The sequence below is a fragment of the Parus major genome, chromosome 15, assembly GCF_001522545.3.
Source record: "Parus major isolate Abel chromosome 15, Parus_major1.1, whole genome shotgun sequence".
In the NCBI taxonomy this organism is placed as follows: Eukaryota; Metazoa; Chordata; class Aves; order Passeriformes; family Paridae; genus Parus; species Parus major.
In genome coordinates, this window is record NC_031784.1 from 4,413,928 (window position 1) to 4,438,674 (window position 24,747).

General features: G+C 45.6%; 1 protein-coding gene and 1 long non-coding RNA gene across 12 annotated transcripts in view; one reads left to right on the forward strand and one right to left on the reverse strand.

The window, feature by feature from the left end:
* KIAA1671 (KIAA1671 ortholog) overlaps window positions 1-24,747 on the forward strand; it is a 64,960-nt gene that overhangs the window by 36,052 nt on the left and 4,161 nt on the right. For 6 of the 11 annotated variants that reach the window (XR_004499600.1, XR_004499601.1, XR_004499598.1 and 3 more), the window contains 2 exons: window positions 19,409-19,527; window positions 23,307-23,559. Coding sequence is in view for 7 of the 11 variants with exons in the window: in XM_033518215.1 (XP_033374106.1) it covers window positions 19,409-19,527; window positions 23,307-23,559 (372 nt within the window). In the remaining 4 variants the exon portion in view is untranslated. Of the gene's footprint in view, window positions 1-7,971; window positions 8,472-14,948; window positions 15,112-17,228; window positions 17,341-18,759; window positions 18,826-19,408; window positions 19,528-19,744; window positions 21,746-23,306; window positions 23,560-24,747 lie in introns of those variants that run through there. The other 5 variants (XM_015643980.3, XM_015643979.2, XM_015643982.2 and 2 more) reach the window with 5 other exon arrangements.
* LOC117245201 lies at window positions 12,519-14,869 on the reverse strand. The gene is made up of 2 exons (XR_004499602.1): window positions 14,717-14,869; window positions 12,519-14,402 (listed from the first exon to the last, which is right to left on the reverse strand). It is a non-coding gene; the product is annotated as an uncharacterized LOC117245201 (long non-coding RNA).

The window sequence follows — 24,747 nt, forward strand, 5'->3', positions numbered from 1 at the left end:
TGTGCTGTGCCTTCCCTCTCCCTGTACTTCTGGAAAGTTCCTGTGGACTGTTCCGCTTTTCCCTTGCAGGATTTGCTTTTGGTGATGGGGGTGTTTCTTCCAAAGATTTAAAACCCCCTCCCACCCAGGTGTCTGCTTTCCTGGTGTCAGCAGGAGCACCTAACCTGGGTTACCTCTTGGATAACCTGGGTAGATGATGCTCTTGCACAGCAAAATCTGGAAAGGCCTTTCCCCAGTTCCCAGCTGTGCTGTAGAAGAGGAATTGTGGTGTCTGTGGCATTGCTGAGGGCAGGCAGAAGGGTCAGCCTGGCTGAGGAGCCCCATTCCCAGCGGGAACACGAGGGAGTGCTGTTCCACCACGCAGCGCTGCTGGCCTGCGGCCACATCCCCGCTCCCAGCCTAGGGACACGTGCTCAGTGCAAGGCAGTTTGTTCTAATGAGGTGTGGTATTAAGTTTAATTTACCATAAAATGCTCACATGGAATAGCACATTCTAGGTTAACTTGTTGCAATAAGGGTTTTTATTGAGTAAGATGTAATCATTTATAAACCTGGTCATTTTTTTGTAATGACTGTGTCGTTCCAGACTCAGAGCAGCTGCAAGTGGGGCTGACTGGGCCTGTCCTCCCTCCCTTTCTTTTAAGTCTGGAATTGTGAATATGCTTCTGAAAAAGTTCTTCCCTGTGAGGCCCTGGCACAGGCTGCCCAGAGCAGCTGTGGCTGCCCCATCCCTGGAAGTGTCCCAGGCCAGGTTGGACAGGGCCTGGAGCAACCTGGGATCATGGAAGGTGTCCCTGCTCATGGCAGGGTTGGAACTGCATGATCTTTAAGGTCCTTTCCAACACAAACCATTCTGTGACACGAGGCTAAGGAGGATTGCTAAACCTCATATATACACACAAAGCAGAGGTAACTTCACTGCCTCCCTCCTAGTATTTTGATCTAAAGTTGTTTTGACTCAGTTCCTGCTTTCCCAAGCTGTTGTCAGTGTTGCTGATGCTGGGAGACAGCCAAGTTCCCACTATTGTTCCTGTCCTTTCAGCAGTGGTGAGTTGTTCATGCAGCCAGTGTGTGTTTACTGTGCTGAAAGGAAACAGAGTTTTTAGGGAGCTACTTGAGCACAGGGAAAGTTGCTCTTTGTAGAGGGCTTTCCTCAGGATACCACAGCACTTGTACTGCAGGACACAGGTGCTCTTAACATGTAGCTTCAGGTAAATCTTGAGCTTGAATGAAGCTTGGAAAAATGTAGTATTTGGTTTAGTGATTCATGGTAGAGATTAATAAATCCCTGGCACCTAAGGGGTGGCAGGATGGATTGTGTGCTGTCCATGTCCTGGGGAATGTGGGAGCATGGGGCTCTTGTCCTGTGTATGGGAGGAGGAGGCAGTAAGAGTAGAGAGACCTGGAAGTCAAGGAAGGTGTGTGCACTCAGGGTTATACAGCCATCACAAATAAATCTTCTGCTCTCATCATCAAATGGGTTAAAACGGGTGAAGGAATTATTGTAGTAACTTACAAGTGGTGTTTGGTTAATTTACTGCCATCAAGCAGTGCCTGATGTGTGTGGAAGACATGTGGAATGGTGTTTTGTAGGAGAAGATGGAAGAGCAGTGTTCAGGCAGGCCTTGGGCAGTGTGTGATCACACCAGGAACAGCTGGAATGGGTTCAGAAGCAGCTCCTTGTTATTGATCTTTGAAGAAAGAAATCCCTTGCAGGAAAAAAAGCTCTTCCTTCAGAATGTTCTCTGAATTTTGTGAGTCAGATCTGAGCCCTCAGTAACTGGAGATTTCCTGAGCACCCTCAGTGAGAACAAATGCTCTGACATCTCCTCAGGCACGTGGTGTGGAGCAGGAGCAGCGTGTTCTCCTGCTTGTTTCTGTGCCCTCCACTCACCCTGTGTGCCCTGGGAGAAAAGTTCACCAGGTGAAGGTGTTTTAGGCCATGTTCTGTACTCGAAAATTCTCTTTGAAAGGTGTTTTGTGGTTATCTGTGCTTAACATGTCCATTGGGTCAAGTGATGGAGCAGCAGCTGTTGGACTTCCCAGGAGAGCCCTGGCTATGGCATTACTTTGTTTTTCCTCCCTGGTGCAGGGAGATCCATTGCAGACATCTTCATCCTGAATTTTTGTTTGTACAAATTAAAAAAAACCCTCTAACCATCTATCTTTTGCTTGGTTTGATCCCTTGCACATAAACAAATGTAAAGAAAATTATTTTAGTCCTTTCCAATGTATTTGTGCTGTAGGAATTTCCTGTTTCTGTTTTTTCAGTTTTTCCTCCTCCATTGAGCTGGAAGGGAAGTGCTGCAGGATTATGGACATGGGCTTGCAAACAACCTCGTATATTTTTAGCTGGTTTCCTCAGCTTTAACATTGATAGCTTTGTTTTAGACTGAAACAATTCAAGGCACAAAAGCTGTATATGTTCAGGATGTTTAACTGGGCATTGCTTAGGTTCAGGAGAAACATAATTTGGGGGACAAAAGAATTGGCATTTTCTGAAATACTATTGTGCTTTAGTTGTTGCAGTTATTATTGGTAGTTTTATTTCAATTAAGAACTTAGAGTAAAAATTGTATTTCACAGTTACCATTGATTTTTGTTAATCTTGATTTAATGACATGCTACTGCAAAAGTGCCCCGAGCAGAGAAAGGATGGCTGACTTTTTGATTACAAATAAAATGGCAAAGTGAAGTTTTTCACTGATCCCATCAAGGATCACCATGGCAGTAGAATGGAAAAATTACTCTGGCAGGTATAAACAAGTATGTGGAGTGTTCATTCAGTCATGAAAACTATTAATGTGCTTTCTTTATCACAAGGGTGCTTCTGTAAGGAAAATGAGAAATGCAGATTTATATATATATATTTTTGACTTTCTCACCAGCTCAGTTTAAAATAAAGATTTCTAAAGTAGCCATGTAGTCATAGATGGGATCTTTTCTGAAATGCTTTTGCACCTTTCTTTAAGAGCCTCTCCTATCGGTGTGCTTGTGTAAACCTTACCAGTATTGATGCAGAGCCTGTTGCCTCTGCAGCCTTTCCTTTTTCACTGATTTGTGAGGCCTCTGGGGGCTTTCAGAATTATCTAATAGAAGAAAAAGGTTTGGAAAATGGAATTTCAGCCTCTTGTAGATGGTGGGTGCAAGGGAGAAATCTTTAATGCCAAGGTCTCTCTGCAAGTTGTCCAAGATTGTGAATAACCATTAATTAGAGCTGTGGCCATGAATGTAACTTGCTTATTTTCAGCAAAATGAAAGTAGAAATCAAAACCAAATATTTGGTGTAAATATTGATATACTGGGGCTTCAGGTTACAAAAGAGATTTCTCTTTATGGACAGTGTCCAAAGTCCTTGTGTTAATACACTCCATCCATTACACTCTTTTTCCTCTCTTGGTTTTTTTCCCTTTTGACTGTACAGTGCCTGTCTACAGGTGAGGCTGTTTGAGCTTCTCAGTAAATTGCATTATTATATCACCATGAAAATTCAGAAACCCCCACAAAACAGAACAGACAAAACCACCAAGGCCTTTTGACTTTGGCTGTGTTAAGCATCATGAGAATTCCTGGATTGGAATGGTGGGCAAGCTGGCTATCTGCCATGGAGCAGATCCTCTGCTGCAGCTGTTGAGCTTTGGTCTCTCTCTGCCAGAGGTGTAGCCATGCATTTCATTTTTACTTTAAATGAGAATTTGAAGGTGACACAGTAGAATCTTCATGATGGGGTGTTGCACATGAGAGATTCAGGCTGTAGTTAGGAATGCTGCTCCTCCTTGGAATTGTGTTGTGACAATTCAGTTGGCACAACACAGAATACAGAGGCAAAAATAAAATCATGTTGTTTGTCGTGTCTGAGGAGCCCAAGAATAATTGAGTCTGGAGCTGTGCAACCGAGCCCAGCCCTGCATCTTTAAATAGTCCATCATGTCAAACACAAGAGGTTAAATTAAGTTCTCTTACTAATGAAGCAGAAGGAGAGTTGGTGTGGAATGCAGGGCTGGGACAGCCTTACAAGGGCAGGCTCTGCTGCCAGGGGTGTCACAAGGTGGGACTGGAGCTGCCCGTGGTCCTCACAAGTGCTGGGTCCTGCTGTTTCTAGGTTGGATGATTCCTCACAGAAAACCCTTTGGAAATGCCTGAATTAGAGTGGAGTGATAGGAGGAACCCATCACAGAGGGAGTTCCTGACTGAGGTTCACACAAGGATTGTTGTCACAGTTAATCCAGGCTAAGGTGCCCATCCTTCTGTCCCATCTGCTTTGCTGGCAAAGGATCCTTCAGGACACCCAGAGAAAACTTATCCCAGGTGTCTTGGTGGGTCCTCAACTGGGTTTGCTTCCCAGTTCCATGGTGCTGGGATGGAGCTGGTGGCAAGGGAACCCCATGGGCTGGAAGAGCTCACACCCACCTGCCCCTCCTGGGTTGTGTGTTCTGTGCTCTGCTGCTTGCAGGCCTTCTTTAAATTGACCTTGCAATCCCACAGAGTAATTAACATAATTACATGTATTTGAAGCAGGTGAAGCTGGGAATGAGCTGTAAGAGCCTTTTGGAAAATATAATGTGACCATGGAATTTTGTTTTGTGCTGAAGGAGGGGAGAAACAAGGGCTGTTAGGTCTTTGTGCAGGGTTGTGTTTTTGAGCTGTAGGTGGAATAGAAGTTAATAATGGAAGTATCCAGCAATGTTTGAATAACGAGGTCCCGTTTATACTGAGGTAATTAGTCATGCAGTTTGGGTAGCTGTGTGTGTGTGCTGTTTTCTGGGGCTGCAGATCCCTGACAGACCCAGGGTGAGATAATCACTCGGATTTGTCAAGGGCAGAAGATCATCTTGTGCTGTTCTCGTTCAGGAACAAACCCTCACTCTGCCAGGACTGCTGGGCTGGGGGCCAGTTAGAGAATTCTTCTCTATGAGGGAGGTGAGGCCCTGGCACAGATTGCCCAGAGAGGCTGTGGCTGCCCCTGGATCCCTGGAAGTGTCCAAAGCTGGGTTGGATGAGGCATGGAACTGGTCTAGTGGAAAGTGCCCATGGCCTTCAAGGGAAGGGAATTCAAAGTCCATCTTGTTCCACTCCCCTGCAAGTTCAGCTGAAGTGCTGGAAAAATCTCCAGCTGTTTGAATTCGATGGTGAAGGTGCATCTGCATTGTTCTCTAAAGTGTTTTGCCCTGATGTTGAGATGTAAATCTAAGCAGTAATTTAGATGCTTCAATACCCAGCAGTGTGTTCACGTGGTATCAGAAGATCCTAAATTTAGTATTGCAGAAAGACTCAAATCAGCACTTTTCCAATCTTCTGAGGACAAAAATGGTATATTTGGTATAACTTTTCTTTTTCAGGGGAGGTATAATAATTCTGTAGAGCATTTTCACATCCTTCAAGTTCCATGCACATGTGAGGAGTCCTTGAAGCGAGCTGTAGGAGCACCTTGCTCTGTGCATCCAGGGTGAAATCTGGCTGTGCCTCTCCCCCTGCTTGCCCCAGGTGATATTCCAGAAGGGGAGTTAAATTTGGATTCTGCTCTGCCCGTCCTGGTGAGGTGAAGGAAGTGCTGACTAACTCACATGGCAGCTCCAGGCAGAGCTCTTGGGCTGCTATTTCAAGGGCTCCCGCATCAGATGGAGCCTGAAACCCTCTGGAATGGCAGAGTGCCCCGTGCAGAATCCCCGCACTGCAGCAGGCACAGAGCTGCACTTGCAAAGACACAGATGTTTGAAATATCACACTTAAATTTAACAGCATAAAAATGCGCAGTAAGTCTTAAATTCCAGCCTTGGGTGAGGGATCTCCATCGTTCATGGAGCATTACCCATAACTCTGGTAGATAAATTAATTATTTTTCTTATTTCTTTACAAATCTAAGAAACACCCTGCTCTTGGGGAATCTGGTCAAAACTATCTCTTTCCATTTCCATACAAAAATAACTCTGCGGCTCTTTCAGAGAAGAGCTGGGAGTGGGGGGAGGATTTTCTCTGTTGGCTGGATTGTCTTTAATTACTGAGGGGTTTTATAAGGCTGCAAATTTGTGAATGTTCAAAACAAATACATTCAGAAATGAGAATTAGTTAGGGAATGTTACATAGTTTCCTGGAGATAAGTTACAGGTTGGTGGAGCTGAGCTGCTAAAAACAGAGATTAAAAGGGAAGGCACCCTGTTTCCTCAGGGCATCTTGGGTTCATGCGTGTCTGCAAGGCACATTTCTGATACAATAAAGCTTACGCAAGAACCATTGCATCAAATGTTATCTAGAAATTTTTTGTTCCATTGAATCTCTTCCTGGATAGTTCAGAGGAGCAGAGGGTGATGCAAGTTCATGGTACTTTGTATGGCAAATTAAGCAACAGCCACAAACCCCCTTGAACAAACAAGAGAGTGAGCAGCTTCCAACGTGCCTGTCTTGCATCTTTCCCTTTGGTCCTGAACTAGTCAGGGCTTGACTTTGGACTTTTAAGTCCAAATTTACGTCATGAGCTTAGATTTATTGATTTAAACCCATAGCTTTTATTCTTGCTGTCCTCCCAAGTGGGCTGTTCCCAGGAATTCCATGGTGACACTTGGGGTCCTCACATTACCCTCAATTATTTTGGGTTTGTGGTACCAACCCCGTGCTCTCCCAGCAGCTGGGGAGGGAGCAGAGCTGGGGAAGGACACAGAGCCCTTGCTCACAGCAGGGAACAGTGTAGAAAAGTGGAAAAAAACTTCAAATGGTCAGACCTGTTCAGCTTTGGTTTGGGCTGGTGGCTTAATCATTATCCTGATACCACAGTCACTGACTGGGACGTGTTCTCTTTGAGGCCATGAGCGGCACAGTGGGACGTGTTCTCTTTGAGGCCATGAATGGCACAGTGAAGCAGGTACAGGTGTTGGCACTGCCCAGGTGCCTGCTGAGCAGCAGGAGGAGGGTGTAGGTGTGGCCCCATCCCGGTGGGAATCTTCTGGTGTGATTCCCTGGCAGAGCCGTGTTCCCCAGGAAGGGTTAAAACCACTAAATCCACGTGACATATGCAAACTATGAATCATTCCAATAGATCTGTGCAACTCCTGCCTGCTCCGGAGCCAGCAGATGCTGTTCCCTGCGTTGCCATGGTAACCCTGCCTGTACTATAATAAAGCCCAGCCCAGATCCTTCCTTGGGCAGACCTCTGCGGCTGGTCACCTCCTCATTGTTTCCTCCCCGGAGCACAGGCAAGGCAGGGACGGAGAGGAGGCATCGGCATTCCAGAGGCAGCAGCGTTCTCCTGCTTGTATCCCGGTGTGCCTTAGCCCGGAGCGCTGGGAGCAGGAGCGGCTCCGGACAGCTGTGCATCATCCCGAGCTGCTCCGGGCCCTGCGAGGAGAGCAGGCGTGGGGACAGCCGCTGTGTTTGTCCCTGGGCTGGGAGCCCCCCTGGAAGCAGAGGAGCTGATGTCATCCAGCAGCACTTTTGGCAGGCTCTGAGCAGGCAGCGAGTCCCGCGGGGAAAGGCTGGACGCGCTTCCCCTCCAGCCTCCCCGGCTTCGCTCCGCAGTTCTGCCGGGAGACAGCTCCAGGATGGTTCCGAAGGCAGCGAGGATGGTGACGAGAGGATTCTGCTGCTGACACCCTTCTGCAGAGTTTTTTGAGAAGAATCTGGATTTATTGTTCAGAAGATCTAATCGATTTGCTTGCTAAATGGATTGTATAGGAGCGCCAGAACTTTGGTCAATGTACTCTCACCTGACGAGTGGCCGAGCCAGGAGAATAAGATTTGTTTTATCCTTCTGATATTTACAGCAAAACAAAAACCTGGCTTGAAAAGGGAGTTGCTTTTCCTGCTCTGAAATGAAGAGAGTAAGAGCCTAATTCTCTGCTTGCAAATGGACTCATTTCAAGTGACTGTGTCAGGATTTAAACATTGATTTATCTCTTTAACATGGCTGAATTAAGCATGTTTTGATGGAACTCTGCAAAGCCGATTGTAAGTAGGAAAAGTCTTTTATTTTTTCCTACTTGACAAATACCAGTCTCCCACCTCACATCTTTGGTTGTTTTAATTTTAGGAATATGCTGAGGGTGATAGTGCAATGCTGTTTACCTTAGCTGGAAATATTTTTATACACGGAATCACTTTTCGCAAAATAAATCAGGGTTTTTAAGGAGAATATATTTTAATTGCTACTGAATATTGATATTTCATCTCTGCTGGAAAAACAAAACAAAAAAAAAATGGATTACCTTGGAGACAAACTGACAGTGGCACAAACTCACATGACCCAGTGGATGGGCACAGTGCGGAGATCCTTGCAGGAAGCACTAAATTTAGTCACTACTGCGGTGGCTCATGAGAGGAGTGGAGGGGAAGGTGGCACCAGGACTCCCTTCAAGAGAACCTCTTCCTTCAGGCACTTTGCATCCCGGAGCAGAGAGTCCTTCCGAAGGTTTTCAGTGCGGAGTCAGCAGAGGTTTTCCTCTTTGAGGAAGAGGCAGCCCAGCTCAGAGCCACCCGAGCTTGTAAGCGATGCACCTTTTTGAGACCCTCAAGGGAGACAATTCAATGCAAACCCTCGGGTTTGCTGCAGCATTTTAATCTCATAACAAAACCTCCCTCCTGTCTGCTTTTCCACCTAAAAACAGCTCCCAAAACACCTCCAGATAGTGCTGTCTGTCTGTCTGCTCCCAGCTGCTTTCTTCCTGCAGCGCAGGTGGATGTTTTCATTTGCCAGGCAGTCAGGGTTTGGGGAATGGGAAAAATGTGGTTGATTTTGAAGCAGGACAGTGAGGTAGGACACATATTGGTCTGAAATTAGAAAGTTAAATTGAAACTGGGCTGGTGTTGGTCGTTTCCCCAGCACAGGCCAGCACGGCATTGAGTGTGCTTCAGTATTTGTGATTTTTCCAGTAAAAAATGCCTGAAGCTAAATTTGTAAGATCAGTGAAGTGCTGTCACTGTGCAAGCAATGTAAATGATCATTATTTCCTTCTTTTATTGGAAAATAGGTGTTTTTCTCTCAGAATGCTTCCTACTTTGTCATGCCATAGAAGCAGTAGGGTCAGTGTGACTTGTGAAGGCTGTGGTGTGGCAGAGACAGGATGCAATTCCTGGGAGCAAAGGAAAGGTAAAGAGCTCTTGGTTCTCCAGCACTCTGTGCCAGACAGAGCCCTTTCCCCTCCCTTTTCCATTAGTCTCCAGGAGGAACTATCTGTATTCCATGGCATGGCAAAGAGGTGGAGGAGAGGCTGATTTCCTGGGAGCTGAGGATGCCGTGATCCTCCTGGCCATTATTGACACCCCCAATTCTAGTTCTGGCACATCCTGCAGAGTAACAAAGATTTGGGGTGATGGGGAGTGAAAGGGAAGCAAATCTGGTTTATTCTGTTTTATTTCATGGAGAGGAGCTGAAACCAGTGGTTTTGAGCTGTACCTGAAACTGGTGATTTAAGCCCAGTGTTTGACCAGCGACTGTGGTTGAGTTGTGTGGAAAGGGGCCCCAAGCCTCGGTGCCAACATGTGGGTAAATCCAAACTCTCTGAAGTGGCTAAAATGTTTTTGGGGTTTTTTTTTATTATTAAACAAAACAGTTACTCATTGTGAAGTGTAAACACAGGCAGCTCTGCCGTGGCCTGGCGGGGTTTGCTCAGGGAACGAGCGCAGGTGACGCTGCATTCCTTGGGCAGGTGTGGTGTTTGAATACAGCTCTTTCCAGTGCTCTCTATCAGCACTGGGTAGAGCATTTCTGTCCCAGCTTGCTATCCATGTCCTGTTTGGACAGACTGGGAAAGAAAATAGTGTCAAGTAAGCACAAAAGAATGAAGAAGAAAATATTTGGTAACCACTGTTACCGTGTTAGCATGGTAAAGTTCTCTTGGCTTTTTTAAGCTGGTGTTTGAGATTTATTGGAATCGTCTGAATGAGCAACTTGTGTAAAAGAAGGCTGAAAAATGGGAATGTGAAACCTGCAGAGGACAAGTGTTCTGCTGTCCTACACAGCACTGCTTACGGAGCAGAAATCAGGAGACAAGGGGTGACCTTTTCACTTAAGTCACTGGTGACAGTGCTGGATCTGCTGTTCCTCTGTTTCAGCAGGAATTTTGCTTGTGCTTGGCTTCATGTGTGAATCTGGTTTCACTTGGGCTCAGACTGAGCCCTCCAAGAAGTTTGTGCTTGATGCCATCGTGTCTGTGGCACAAGACTGGTGAATACAGACCTGGAGCTGGCACTTCTTTACCTGATTGCAACAGGGTCCTGTCTTAGTCCTTGGAACTACTGACATTGTGCTGTAAAAAACTGTGGAATGAGGAAAAAGTGTAATTCATGTGAACTGGCTTCTGCACTGCTTTAGGGCTGTGGTGTGGAGCAGTTACTCGAGGCTGGTGAGTTTTTAAACAAGGAGCAGCCGTGCCCGTGAACTCCTGCCTGATAAAGCCACGGTCTTCCAGCTCCCTTCCCTGCTGCCACTGGTGGCTACTGGTGGAGGACTTTGCATCATGCCAAGCACAGAAAGCTGTCCTAATTCAGCTCAGGCAGCACAATTTAAATCAGCGTGAGTAAACTTCTCCACCTTCACATCTGCAAATCCATAGCTGAGCTTGCGGAAGTTTGTTCTTTGCAGTGAGACTCCTTTAATAGAAGCTGACTTTTCTTTCAGGTATTTTGATGGAGTTAATTGTCCATTTTCATCTCATGTCATCAGCTTGGTGTCTTTGTAAGAGGAGCAGAGATACATGCATTAAACATGGCCTCTGATTTAATCAGGGTCTGTCGGTCATGGTTCTATTATAGGTGTGAGATCTGGTTTCGCAGCCAGCACTGTTCTAGGTCTCGAGGTTTGTTGCCTTACAATAAAACCAGGGCAAGCTGTTTGATTCCCTTGGCTCCACTTACACTGCTAAAAAAAGTCATGGAAAACCTCAGAGGTGTTTCACACAGAACAGGGAAGATGAATTCTGGGACTGAGAGCGGTCGATGTGTTTTACCTAAACTGCTCCAATACTTGCTAAAAATAACACCAAAGTGCATTTAATAGTGGTTTGCCTTTGGTGTACCAGGCAGTCAAACAAAATGGTGTTTTCATTCAAAATTCATCTGGCAGCGTTTGGATTCAGTTTTTAATTCCAAAATAAAGATGGAAGTGGAGCAATTTGTTTGATGCACGTGTCCCAGATGTGCTGGGAGGGCACTTAGTGCTTTTTGAGGGTTTTTTGTTGTATCCTACAGCCCTTTCCCTGCTAGAGGCTGAAATTCCCATCCTGGTTTTTATTAATCTTCCCAGATGTTTCGTTCTAAGCTCATGAAGCTGATGCTGGGGAAAGCTGGTGGACTCTGCCTTTTCCCATCAAACAAGATCTCTTTCTGGAGCAGGTGAGGGTCCTGGTTTGAGTTCCACACCTTCATTCACCTGGGACTGTCTCTGCTTATAAAAGAGTTTTGATCTGCAGTGCCTGTTATGTTTTACCCAAGTCTGTCTGCAAAAAGTTTGTCCTTTGTGGTGAACATCCTTCAACAAATGATTGGTAAAGAGAAATTACTACAAGTTGGCACTTTGATTCTGAACTTGGAATAGGTACAGGCCCTACAGTGAACAGTTGCTGGATTGTTCTGCCCTAATATTCACTGAGAGCATGAGTTGCACTCAAAAATAATATTTTGGTACTATCAGTAAATGGAATTTTAATCTTTAAGTTTTATCTTTAAATTCCCAGGGAGCTGTTAGGGTTGGGGGAAGCAAGTTTGCAGCAAGCAGGCTTTAAAAATGAGTTGTTTGTCTTGTTTGGAGCTGGGGGGAGGAGTGAAGCTGTTCAGTTTAATTAATGAAGATACAAGGGCCAGTGCTGAAACAGTTCCTGCTTTTTCATTCTTAATAACTTCTCTTTGGTTTAACAGGCCATGAACGTAGCTGGCAGATAAATCTGGGCCAGAAACTCATAGTGATGGGCATTTGGTAGCTGCCTTTGTTGTTCTCCCATTATTTTGACAGGAATAATTATTTAAACTACTTTACCCAGTGATTTCACTTAGACTGACTGCAAGGAGTTGATTTTTACTGTGCTCTTAAACAAGAAGAAAATAGCGTAAATAAATTTAGAGCTGATATTTTGTGCTCATCCACCTTGCTGCCTTTTTGTTTGTTTGTTTAAAATCTCTCAATGATAGCTTTCAGGGGAAATAAATTGTATTATACACAAACTTCTCTGAACACAAGCCTTAGAATCATAGAATCCCAGAAGAATTTGGGTTGAAAGGGGGGTTAAAATTATCCAGTCCCACCCTCTGCCATGGGCTGGGACACTTTGCAGCATCCCAGGCTGTTCCAACCTGGCCTTGGACACTTCCAGGGATGGGGCAGCCTGTGCCAGGGCCTCCCCAGCCTCACATCCTCCCTATCCTGGTAATCCATTTTTATTGAAATTGGTGATGTTGTGAAAGTTTTGGGAAGCTCTCCTGGCGTTCACTGGGGGGGTGACTGTGTGTGTGTTTTGACTGCTGTCTCCTAAAACATCTGAGCTGTTCGAGCTGTGTGTTGAAACGAGCATGTTTGTTATTCACTTGTTGTCAGGAAATCCTATCACTTTCTGTACATCTTTATTTCCAGGCTTTAAGTTAACGAGCACTTTTTTCCCAGGAATATTTGTTTGAAGTTTAACTTGTGTCTCATGTGGAGAGACGTGAACTGTGCAGAAGAGCTGTGAAATGCAGCATTTCGAGTAGGAGGTGTTGATTTCAACCATGCAGCTTTGCAAAAAAAGCAAATCTATTCCCTCCTTGGCACCCCAGTATGAAATTGCCTTGTTCTGGCTTGTGCCTCCTGCAGTGTTGAAGTCGAGGGATCCTGTTCCACACTCACTGCCAGGTTTTATTAACACTGATGGGAGTTACACGTGCCCTGGAGAGAGCCTGGATTCCCTGGCACTGCTCAGGATCTTGCTGATGGAGCCTCTGGCTCCTTCCTGCTGCCTTGGCTTTCTTAGGGGTTCATTCCTTATCAGCTTGGCTGCCTGAGGCTGAAAAGGAAATTTAATCCAGTGATATAGGAGGGGTTTTAAAGATATTCCCAGCTAGTTCCTCTGCTGTGCTGTGGTGTTGTGCATTCCCACCTCTCAGTGGAAGTGCTGCTGTGGCTCCCTCAGCCCAAGCAGGGCTTATATTTAGAATTAGATCCTCATCTGCTTTTTGCACTTGGAGTCAACCTTTGCTTCATCTTCAGCCTTGCCCTGAACCACCTGGGGCAGAGCAGCTCGATTTGCAGGGTAGAAAAAACTACAAACTCTCAAATGTCTTTGAAATCCTCTGGGGAGTGATGAGGGTAACAGCACCAGGAGTCACTGCAGGAGCAGGGAGCTGATGTCACTGCATGATTGTAACCAGATCCCTGGCAAAACCAACTTCATCTGCATTAATTTGACCACATTCTCTGTTGTGGCCAGAATCGATGCAGGGTAGACTTTGGGTCTCTCTTTGGTGCTGCAGCCTGTGCCAGAGCTTCACCACCCTCACAGGCAAGAATTTCTTCCTAATATCTGATCTAAACCTGCCCTATGCCAGCTCAAATCCATTCCCCTCCGTGTCCTTGTCCAAAGTCCCTCCCTCTCCAGCTCTCTTGGAGCTCCTGTAGTACATCTGCTGTGCTGAAATTTTTCCTGTGACTTTCCAGGGGAGAGAGGCTTGGGATTCAGTCCTGTACAACAATGTGGAAGCAATGGAAAGGTGGAGAATTAGACCAGTCACCCTCTAAAAACAACTCCTGTTTCGTAAGGGAAATGCTGTCAGGCTTTAGCATCAGGAATGTAATTGGTGGTTGGGTATCATATCCCTGTGGAAGAGGCAGGGAAAACTCATATGGAGAGGCAGCCCAGGGTTGCATAGCAACAGGGAGAATGTCGGGGCTGATGGCATTTATGAGATGCTTGGTACCGTGGGACTGGAACATACTCCACTGCCCATGGGAGAGGGAAACATCCATTATTTAAAGGATTTTTGAGCAGAGCAGTGGAGCTCCTTAGGATCTAAGAGAGCTAAATGTGTTGTGAGAGTGCTCACAGTCACATGGGGCACACGTGTGTTTCTCCAGGCATTGCTTGTGCATTCAGCAGCAGCAGCAGCAGCTCCAGTTCTTCACATAAAACCAGCTTGTCCTGCCCAGCCCAGGATGTGCTGGGGCCAGCAGCATCATGGAATGCTCTGGGTTGGGAGGGACCTGAAAGATCATCCCATTCCAGCCTCTGCCATGAGCAGGGACGCCTTCCACAATCCCAGGCTGCTCCAAGCCCTGTCCAACCTGGCCTGGGACACTTCCAGGGATGGGGCAGCCACAGCTGCTCTGGGCAGCCTGTGCCAGGGCCTCATCACCATCACAGGGAAGAACTTTTTTAGAAGCATATTCACAATTCCAGACTTATGGGGAGGGAGGACGGGCCCAGTCAGCCCCACTTGCAGCTGCTCTGAGCCTGGAACGACACAGTCATTACAAAACAATGACCAGGTTTATAAATGATTACATCTTACTCAATAAAACCCTCCCCAGCTCTCTTGGAGCCCCATTAGACACCGAAAGGCCATAGTAAGGTTTCCCTGGAGCCTTCTCTTCTCCAGGCTGAACAACCCCAGCTTTCCTTATGGGAGAGCTGCTCCATCCCTCTAATCACCTTCCTGGCCTCCTCTGGACTCACACCAACATCTCCATGTGCTCCTTGTGCTCACAGCCCACAGAGGGATGCTCCACTTGAGCAGACCCCCTGGCCACTCACTGCCATCTCCTTACCTGCTGACCACCCTGCAGGTGGCTGTGTCGGGGTGTGGAGCCCTGGAGGTTCTGAGGTGGATTAATTCCATTAATTCTGTCCCTGCTCTTGGGGCTGCTCTCCAGGGATGGGGCAGTGCTGTGCTCTTTGGGGCTGCTGTGCTGGCCAGGGTGTTGGGGAGGGCTGTAACTCATCCCTGAGCTCAGCTGGGCAGTTCCTGGAACTCTTTATCTGGGGCTGCAGCAGGGAGGGTGGGGGCAGAAGGAACATTCCACCAGGCACTGACTCCATTCAGCAATTAATTAAAGCACAGAGTTGGCTGATCTCACCTGTCTGAATCCCACCTGATTGCTGGGAATTAAGAGGAGCTGGAGCCATGACTTACTCCTTATGGGCAGCATTCATTGGATGGATAGTAAGTATAGATGGAAATCCTGGGATCCTCTTCCCGCTTGCTGTCTTAGCATTTGGGTACTTCCAAACTAAAATCCATGGGCTGTGACCCATAGACCCTCTTATTGTGGTGGGGTTTTCAGTGTTGGTTGGTTTTAATCTGATTTTATGTTCTGATAATTCTGTTAGTGCTTCAAAATGTATAGTTCACCTCTTAGTCCTTAGAATCCTTGCAATAATTGTAGAATAATTGAGGTTATAAAGGACCTCTGGAGCTCAGCAAGCCCAGCATCCCATTCAAAGCAGAATCAACTACAAAATAATATCATAAAATATGAATAGGTGGAGGTCTATGTCTGTCTTCATGGCATGCTGCAGGGAAACAGCTGGAATTCTTTTGGGGATTTGTAAGGACTTGTGAGCTCTGCTAAAATGGGGTGTCACACTTTAGGGATAATTTGACCACATTTTTTGCTTCTTTAATTAAAGTAAGGAGAGAGGAAAATGAAAAAAAAAAAAAAAAGAAAAAAGAAAAAGCAGCCCTCTTCAAGACATCAGCACCATTTTTTCTCTGAGTTGTATATTAACAAGGCAGATGGTCAAAACTTCCTTCCATTGTGCAATTCCTCTTCATAGCCAATCCATGCCAATGGAATCTAGCTCTGAACATTCACACTCAAGCTGTGGGCTGTCACTTTGGCTGGCTGATGTCTCGGGCTCCTTGGCAAACAAAGATATTTTTGAAACTGTCTGTGCAGCTTCTGACTCAGGAGATCTCTCAGAGCTGCTGTTCCTCTGTGCCAGGTCTTCATTTCCCATCAGTGCAGGAGGGTTTTGCACATTTGTGTCTGCATTGACCCAGAGTTTGGGGTAATTTTGGGGCTGCTGGGAGACCAAGGTTGTGTATGCATCATTTTCAGGAACGGGAAATTGCAGGAGTAATCAGCCCTGGACTGTAGCCAAGCCCAGCTTAATTCCATGGGAGGACTGAAAGAGGCATAATCATAATGGATCATTTTAGAAGAAGAACCAGAGGCAAAGCAGGACACAGCTCAGCTGCTTTATTTTATAGAAAAAATTAAGTAGATTTTTTTCCTGGCTCCTGGTGTAAGAATTGGGAAGTTAAAGATCAAAGCTTGGAGAATTACAGCATTTGAAACCTGGATCGGGTGTAGGTTTTATTTGATTTAGGGGATTTCTGTGTCATCATAAATTAGAAATGTTCTAATTTGGGTTTATTTTGTGTGCTAAAATGATGCCAGACCCCTCTTTACCTGCTTATTCCTTTGGAATGATTGGTTTTCCAGTTTCCTGAATATTCTGTTTATGGAGGAAATGTCTGTACCTAGCCTGGCTTCATGTATTGACTGCCTTGAGTCTTTCAGGAGTGTGATGACAATGATAGAAAAGAGATCTTCAAAAGAAAAGCTGAAACTATTCATTCTTGCTAATAATCATCTTCTGGCAAGGAGAATCTTCCTGGTTTGTTGTGACTTCCTTCCTCAGCACCCCCTCTCCTCCGAGCTGCTGCACAGGCTATAAATTGCTTTTCTGCACCACCCTCAGTGCCCCCAGCCAACACCTCCTCCACCAGCCAAGGAGAGGATCAGCTCCTCTTCCCACTCCTTATTTTTGTGCTTGGTACCTAGAGAACATTTATTTTTTTCCAATTAATCGTTTGGCACCTTAAAAAGTACATGTTGAAAGGGCCTGTTGTGGAAGGACACAATCGTCTTGAAACAAGCAGCTTCCTTCAGAGGCAAAATGAAATAATGATTCTGAGTATAACAAAGTCTTTAGAACATAGAGAACTTTAGATTTCCTAGAGTTTGGAGTGTTTTATTCCTGACATTTCAACTTCTTTTGTCATATTGAACTTATCTTCACAATGCCTTCAGAAGCAGTAATTTTATTTCTTTTTCAAGCCTGTTTTGGGTTTAGCACAGAGAAGTAACTCTGCTGATGGTGCCATTCTGTCCAGCAGTGTAAAATGTTGTTAGGTATTACTGAACCTTCACAGGAGTGGTGTCTTTGCATCTAAACTTGACCCCTGTGGTTGCTGAGCCCTTCTTATCTGGGCTGTCCACACCCCTGGTGTACAGCCCCCAGGGCCCTGATAACCCAGTGCTGTGTAAACAAGGGCTCCCCAGTGCAACACCACAAAAGCTGCTCCTTTTCCTGCTCCTAAGCTTTCCAGTCTAATTTCTAGTGAATTCTGGTGGTTGCAAATAAAATGGTGCCACTTGTAGAGGTAACGGGCTTTAGTCATAATCAGTGGAAAATACTGTATGGATTGTATATATCTATGTATAGAGGAGTGGGGTAGCTCGTGATGTGGGCTTGGCATTGAAAAAAATTCATAATAAGCATCAAGATGGAAAAAAAAAACTATCCCTGAATGAGCATGGACAGTTGGGAGGGAAGTGAAATGAGCCATTAGTATTTGTTAGTGCCTTTCCTAGAAGGGCAGCCACCGGCCAAAGGTGCTGTGGCCACTGGGTGAGAGCTGAGCCCAGGAGTTCCTGCAGCAAATTATGGGATTGGGAAGCTGCAGAGGGAATTTGTGGAAGGTAAAACATACAGCCAAGCCAAGCAGGAGGAAATGCCCTGTGGTTTCTAGGAAATACCAGACTATCTCCTGTGTTGGAAGCAGCGTGTGCCTGGCTCGCGTCTGAAATCTTGTACCTGGCATGGGAAATGTAAGAGCTTAACTCGCCTCCAGGCATTCATGTACATTTCCCTATTTAGATATCTATGTAGGATAGGTTGGGCTCCATCTTTCTGAGGTTTTTTTCACAACCTTGAAGATCCTATGATTGTATAAAGTGTAAGAACCAGGGAATTGTGGGCCTGCAGGAACATCTGCAGTATGAAAGGCAGGAAACGTCTGTTCTGTGTAACTCACAAACTGAGCCCTTTTTACTTGAGTGCTGCAAACAGAATTTAACTTGGTCTTTAACTTTGAGGTGCTTGGTGATAGTTGGAGTAAATGGTGGAGCCTTTTGTATTTTTTTTGCATTAAAACACACTTTGTCAGCAGCAATGAGCACAACAGGACTGGAGAGAGGCTGTGGCCACTGGGAAATAACTGGTTATGAGAATACTGGAAGTATTGTGGGACTTCTTCAGTAGCCAGGTGTCAGCACTGCTGAATTATCCTTAATGATTTTATAGTCTTAAGGCAGCATTCTTTAGGTGTACAAAATTAAGGAAATAAATAAACATGCAATTTCTCCTTTTTCCCCAGTAATATGAAGGAATTCTACGTATTAAATATGGGATTTCTTTATTATTGTTACTTTGTGTGTGCTGCCTGAAGAGAAGAAGATGTGTTCTAGTCCCAGCACCGTGTTCTGTTCAGTGGGTTGGAGGCAGTGGGTACCTACAAAGAGAGAAAAATCCTTGGATTTTTCCAAGGGCAGGTGGAAAACCATGTAATTTGCTGTCAGATAAAATCTTGATAAGCAAAACTGATCTGGAGCTGAAAGCCGTGTTTGTATTTGTTCAGGATAATAAAGGTGAAAGGGACCAACAGTTAATTATCTGCTCCCAGTGTGGGATTTCAGGAACTCTTGAAGCTCCCTGAATAACTCAGCACAACTGCAGGGCTGGGTTGACAGTGCTGCAAAGTCTGGGCTGCCAGCACTGACCCACTTCTCTCCCTGGAAAGGGATCCACTCATTCTTTCTTAGGAAAGCAGCAGATCCATGGAATAAAAACAATCAGGAGAGAAGAGGTGAGAGTAAAACAAAGCAAACCCACCGTGGTCTGTCCTGCACTGGGTTTGGATGTTACATCAGTTTGTAGGAAGCTTTTTGTGTCTGGCTCTGTGCTTATTTATTTATTTATGCATTTTATTTTGAAAGTCTTCCAAAGAATGCTTGGAAAAAAAAGAGAAAAAAAAAAAAATGGCTAATTTTATTAAACCCAGGAAAATAGCAGTGGAGTTGATGTTTGCCTGCTGTGCTTGAGGAGATGAAATGTCATTCCCAGCAGAATTCCTTGTGCTTGCTTAGGTGCTTTGAGAAGTTCTGTGCAACCTGAGATAAGAGCAGTATTAAAGCAGCATGGAGCTCCTGAAACCAGAGAGTCAGCTCCAACCTCTGGAATCCATTATTTGCCCGGGAAAACAATTACTGTAATTATTGTACAGAGAATTATCGTACAGAGAATTGTCGCTCCCAGTTCGCAGCAGCTCTTCGTGTTTAGGTTCATTCCCAGTCAGCCAAGTTTAATTGTCAGATTCCAGGCCATGATTGCCAGTAAAAGCTGTTAATCCCTCAGCCAGGGGCTGCCACTGACTGCAGGTTTTGTTGCAGGACCAGCTGAGGCAATGCTTCTCCAGGCAGCCGCCGGGGGCGAAGGACACGGACACGCTGGTGCAGGAGCCCGACAGCCAGTACGGCACCTGGAACGAGCAGCGGCACAGCAGCGACAGGTGAGGGCTTTCCTCAGCTCAGGGATGAGGGGAAATGCTGGAATCCCACAATCCCAGGATGGTTTCGTGCTGGAAGGGCTTTAAAGATCGTCTCATTCCAACTCTCGGCCGTGGGATACCTTCTGCTAGAGGAGGTGGCTCCCAGGCCTGTTCTTGGACATTTCTATTTGTTTTCTTTGTTTTTAAATCTGATTTTCTGGCATTGCAATTCCTTTAGCAATACTACCAGGTGGGCTGAATGGCAAAATCCCTACAGAATACTCTACAGAACAGCAGAATGGCAAAATCCATCTGGAACAGGGACTCTGGGCCTCAGGTGGGGTGACACAGGGTGCATCTCTCCATGCCCACATCTCAGACTCTCAAGTGTTTTATTGGTGGTGAAGTGGAGGATGAAATGGAATATCATTCGAGTGAAACTGATCCTGAGTATTGCTGATGCTTTTCTGTTCTTAGAATGATTTAGTGAAATAAACCTAGAGCAGCAAAGTGTGAGGTTTTTTATAGTTCACACCTGTTGTGTAAATTACAGCTTGATCTACCCTGAACTCATGTCCTGTCTGCTCAGTGTGGTATGAAAATAGCATTTTATCTGGTTTTTAATGCTATACTTGTTGGGATCTTACAGCAGACATTAATGTCAATTACGTTTGGTTTGTTCTGCACTTGAGAACTGTGTGTTATAAATATTTTATTGCTTATGAAATCAGGGTAACAACCAGCTCGAGGTTCAGCAGCCGAGTGAGTGCCAACAGTGACAGCCAGGCTGCTGTAAAATTAACTTGGATTCCAGGATGGTACAGACATTTCTGAGATCAGTTTCTTAACAAAGGTGCTTGTCTCAGCTTCAGAGCAGACAGCACTGGAGTTATTTCAATCCATCCATCCTGATTAGAACAGCTCCACCTAAACATTCCAGTTCACTGAAGGATTGAGCTCAATCCTGTGTGCTGGAATTTTGTTTGCACTGCAAGAAATATTTAGGTTTTGCCTTTTTGCAGTATAATGGTGACAGTGGAGAGACCCTTCAGCATTTTGCCACCCCATTGCTCTGCTTTATTTTGACTTACAGCTCATTGCAGGAGAATTACTGCTGTATTAATTCAGGCACTTGAAGAGAAATGAGATTAATGTACTTTTAAATAATGTGAGTCTTCCTGGAATATATTGAACATGCATTTTGTCTGCAGTTTATTTTGGATGCAGTTCCTGCCAGGAGCAGTGCAGACATTCTCCTCACGTTGCTGAGGGTGCTCTGAGCAGGGCTCTGCCTTTGGTGCCTCCTCCTCGCCCCAGCTGGAGGCAGGAACTCACAGGAGATGTTGATGGTTGAGTTTTCCTGTTTGGCCTGGCTCACTTCCCTCGGAGCATTTCCACCGCCAGCCCCACGGTGTCACATCCTGCGGGGACCAAACAGTGTCCCAGGCTCCTGCTGTGCTGGGGGAACCTCCAGTCTGGGGCATTTCCCAGTATTGGAGCCATGGAGGGATTATTTTAGGAGTGTTCCATTAGTGCTGCTGTGAATGACCTCATCTTCATGGAATCACAGAGTCCTTAAGGTTGGAAAAGCCCTCCAAGATCACCGAGTCCAACCTTCACCTGAATCCCAGTGTGGCCATTTAAAAACCAAGCAGTGCCACCTCTGCTTGGCATTTGAACACTTCAGGGATGGGGAGTCCTGGAATTTGAGCCCTTCCTGGATGGTGACTCGCTCCTCTGGGAGAGAAAGGGAATTTTGAAGTCAAAAGCCATAACTTCATGGCAACAGGATGAACACAGTCCTTTTCCTAGATGAGCTTTTGGAAGGTGAAGGAAGGAGTATTTTCCTCTAGAACTGATTCACTGCTGGAATTAGTGCAAGGAGCTGTTCTGGGCTGGTTCCAGTGGCCTTTGACCAGTAACTCCTTGGGATGGACAGAGATGAAACCATCTTCTCCATTTTGGAGGCATTAATTGGATTTTTCTTAGTTTATCTTAAATACTTTATTCTAATTTTTCTTAAGTGCTTTAACAAGCCTTTCCAAATTGGCACTTATAAAACTCTTTAAGGTTAGAACAGTCTTCATAAGGAAGATTACTGTATTTTACAGGAAAGGAATTGTTTCTAAGTGATGTTTCCGTACAGCTCTGACTCCTCATTTCACAGGCTGAAGCAACACCTTCTTTATGGCCTTTATACAGTCTTGCTAAAACTAATTAAATTTAATTGCAGTTGAAAGTGAGGATTGCTGTCAGTTTATTGCCTATTGTGCTAACCATCCTGCTGGGTTTGTGTGCACCACATGAGGGATGATTTCTCAGAGAAATGTCTATAAATGCACCTGTGGAACATCAGGGGCATCTCATGGATGTGCTCACAAACCCTGAAATCTTAATGAAGTAATAGAAAGAGGTACATGATGTATCTCAGTAATGAGAACTGAAAATACATTTTCAATTTCATTTTTCTGGGGGGAATTTTCCCCCTAATTTGCTGTTCACTGGAAAGAATCCACTGCACATAACAAGGTTTGGACTCCAGGCATCCTGCCCACGTTCAGGGATGAGCTGTGCCACAGGGGTTGAGGTATGGGGCTTTAATTTGTGCAGGAACTCCAAAGGAAGATCCATTGGGAAGGTTTGGGAACGAGGAACCACCACCCAATGCTAATTCAGCTGGATTTCTGTCACATCTTGCTCTCAAATATTTCAGTTTTAAAAACCTCAGTGAATTGTATCAGCTGTAGGGAAGGGACTTTTTGGACATGTGCAAATCCAACAGGATCCTTTCAACTTTAATTTCCATGAAAGGTCCTGCAGATTGTCCCTCTTCCATATGGCAGTGGCTCTAAAGCCTGATGCTGCAGATACAAAATGTCATTTGAAGCAAAAATCCTAGACAAAAACTTTCCCCCAGAGCTCATTAGTGCCATTCTTAATTATCCTGGGGCCCACTGGTGATGGAGGGAAGCAGCATTCCCTGTGCTTGTGTGCTGGAAACCCTCTGGGCAGTGTCTGCTCTGCCAGACTGGACATTGTACCACGAGCTGCTGCTGCTGGAATGCTGTTATCCAGCAGTAAACTCCTGAGTGTTCTTCTCTGGGACTGCTGTACCAAATACTAATGTTTATTGCTTAAAAGATGTGCATCTATTGATATATACATTGGATTTTTAGGCTTAGAACAGTTTTCCTAGATATGTGCCTAAGAAAAGGTGCTTAGTGACAAAAGTCTTCTCTCAGGTGGAGGAAGAAAATCAGAGCTAAATGGCTTTGGTTTTTTAAAACTGGGAATTAGAAGCAAGACAGCCCAATTTTTACTGACAGTGGAGTCTTCCTATTTCAAGGAGCACTCCAGCCTTTGTGACAAAGGCAGACACAACTGTGTCCAGCTTTCAGTCCTCGCCCTGCAGCTCATTCCTGTCAGTCTAGGCCACAGGAGGAATTTTAGGAATACAGTGGGAGCATCCCAGCACTGGGGAGCAGGTGCTGCTGCCCTCCTTCCCGAGGCACAAGGAGCTCTGCCCATGGAGCCCTGCCTTAGGCTGCCACCTGGTGCTCAGCTCTCTTCAGCTCAGCATTCCTGGAGGAAAAAACGCTCTGGCTGGCTGGAATACACCCCAGTCCCCAACACACTGTGAATCCAAGGGGTGTGAGGGCTGTGATCCACACCCTGCTGCTGGTGCTCAGACTTTGTGTTCCACTTCTATTGAACTCCTGCTGACCACGTGTGATCCAGCCTGGCCTTGCAGGTCTTTGTTTGCCCCGAAGTCTCACAGATTGCATTTGCTCTGTTTGCAGCTTTGTGGGAGAATCCCCTTCCCTGGACAATGAGGTGGTGTCGGGGCGGAAGCAGCCCCCGGGCAGCCACCCGTCCTCGCTGTCCTCGCAGACAGAGCCACCCTCCCTGCCTGAGCACCATGACTTCTCCAAAGACCAAAGGAGCACCAGCCTGGACCGTTCCAGCACGGACATGGACTCCACTGATGGGGCTGATCTGCCTCCTACAGGGGACACGCTCCCTGAGGACAAGAGTTACTTCTCCTTCATCGATGTAAGTTGCCATCGTGTGTGCCCTCAGTTAATCCCTGCAAAGCAGTTCCTTCTGGAAACTTTGCAGCCAGTTTTGCCCTGCCTTTCACACACTGAATTTTCTCAGCTGCTTTCCTGACTGAGAAGTTTGGGATCAAAACTGCAGAGTTCTTCTAAGTCTCTGTGGTGTTTAGGTTCTGAGAGGTTCTGTAAAGCTGCTGGCCTTGGATAATCAATCATGGAATCCCAGACTGGAAGGGATCTTAAAGCTCATTCAGTTCCACACTTCCCACTAGACCAGATTTCCCCAAGCCCCATCCAACCTGGCCTTAGACACTTCCAGGTGTGAACATTGGAAGCATAATTAAGTAACACAAGCAGCCAGTGCCTGCTGTGCTATCAGCCATGCAGATTTAAGGCTGTAAAGACCTTCACTAATATATTTTTTTTATTCACCGTTGGTTTCTTTCTGTAGTAGCTCACAGTTGCATTTTAAAGGATTTTTCTATAGTGAAGAATCTTGCAGATGGTGCTTAAGACCAGGAGTTTCTGGCCATACACAGTTAATGAGGTCTAGTGCTGCAAGAACTGGGTTTAGTTGGGAAAAGTTCTGTAAGATCATTGAGTCCAACTGTTCCCCCAGCAATGCCAAGGCCACCATTAACATGTCCCCAAATGCCACATCCACACAGTGTTTGAGCACTTCCAGAAGGTTCTGTTTTGTCCTGGGCCACTTAAGATGTCTCTGTAAAAACATTTTTAGCTCCAAGTGCAGCTGGGAAATGCTGTGTGATGAGTAGTTTATTCCTGACCTGAAATCTTTTGAAAAAAGGAGTAAACCCACATCTGGAGAAGGAGAGACTCAGGGATATTTGGTGGTTACAAGCAAATCTGTAACAGCAAATTGCTTTATGCAAGTAAATAAATGACAGCTCCTTGCTTTGCTCTGTAAATGTTACTGCTTATTGGATGTGTAACCAGATCACAGAAGTTTTCTGAATGCTGTGACACTAAACTTGGAGTGTCCTTGTTGCTGGTGAGTGGCTTTGAGTGTTTGTGGCTGTCAGGGAAGCTGCAGCTCTGCACTCCAAGAGAATTTTGTGTAGTTGCTCTTTTAACATCCCAATCTTGGGATTTTCCCTCAGCTGCTACTGGCTAGCAAGACCTGTATTCATAAAACACTCTAGGAACCAAACTCCTGATTACTGCA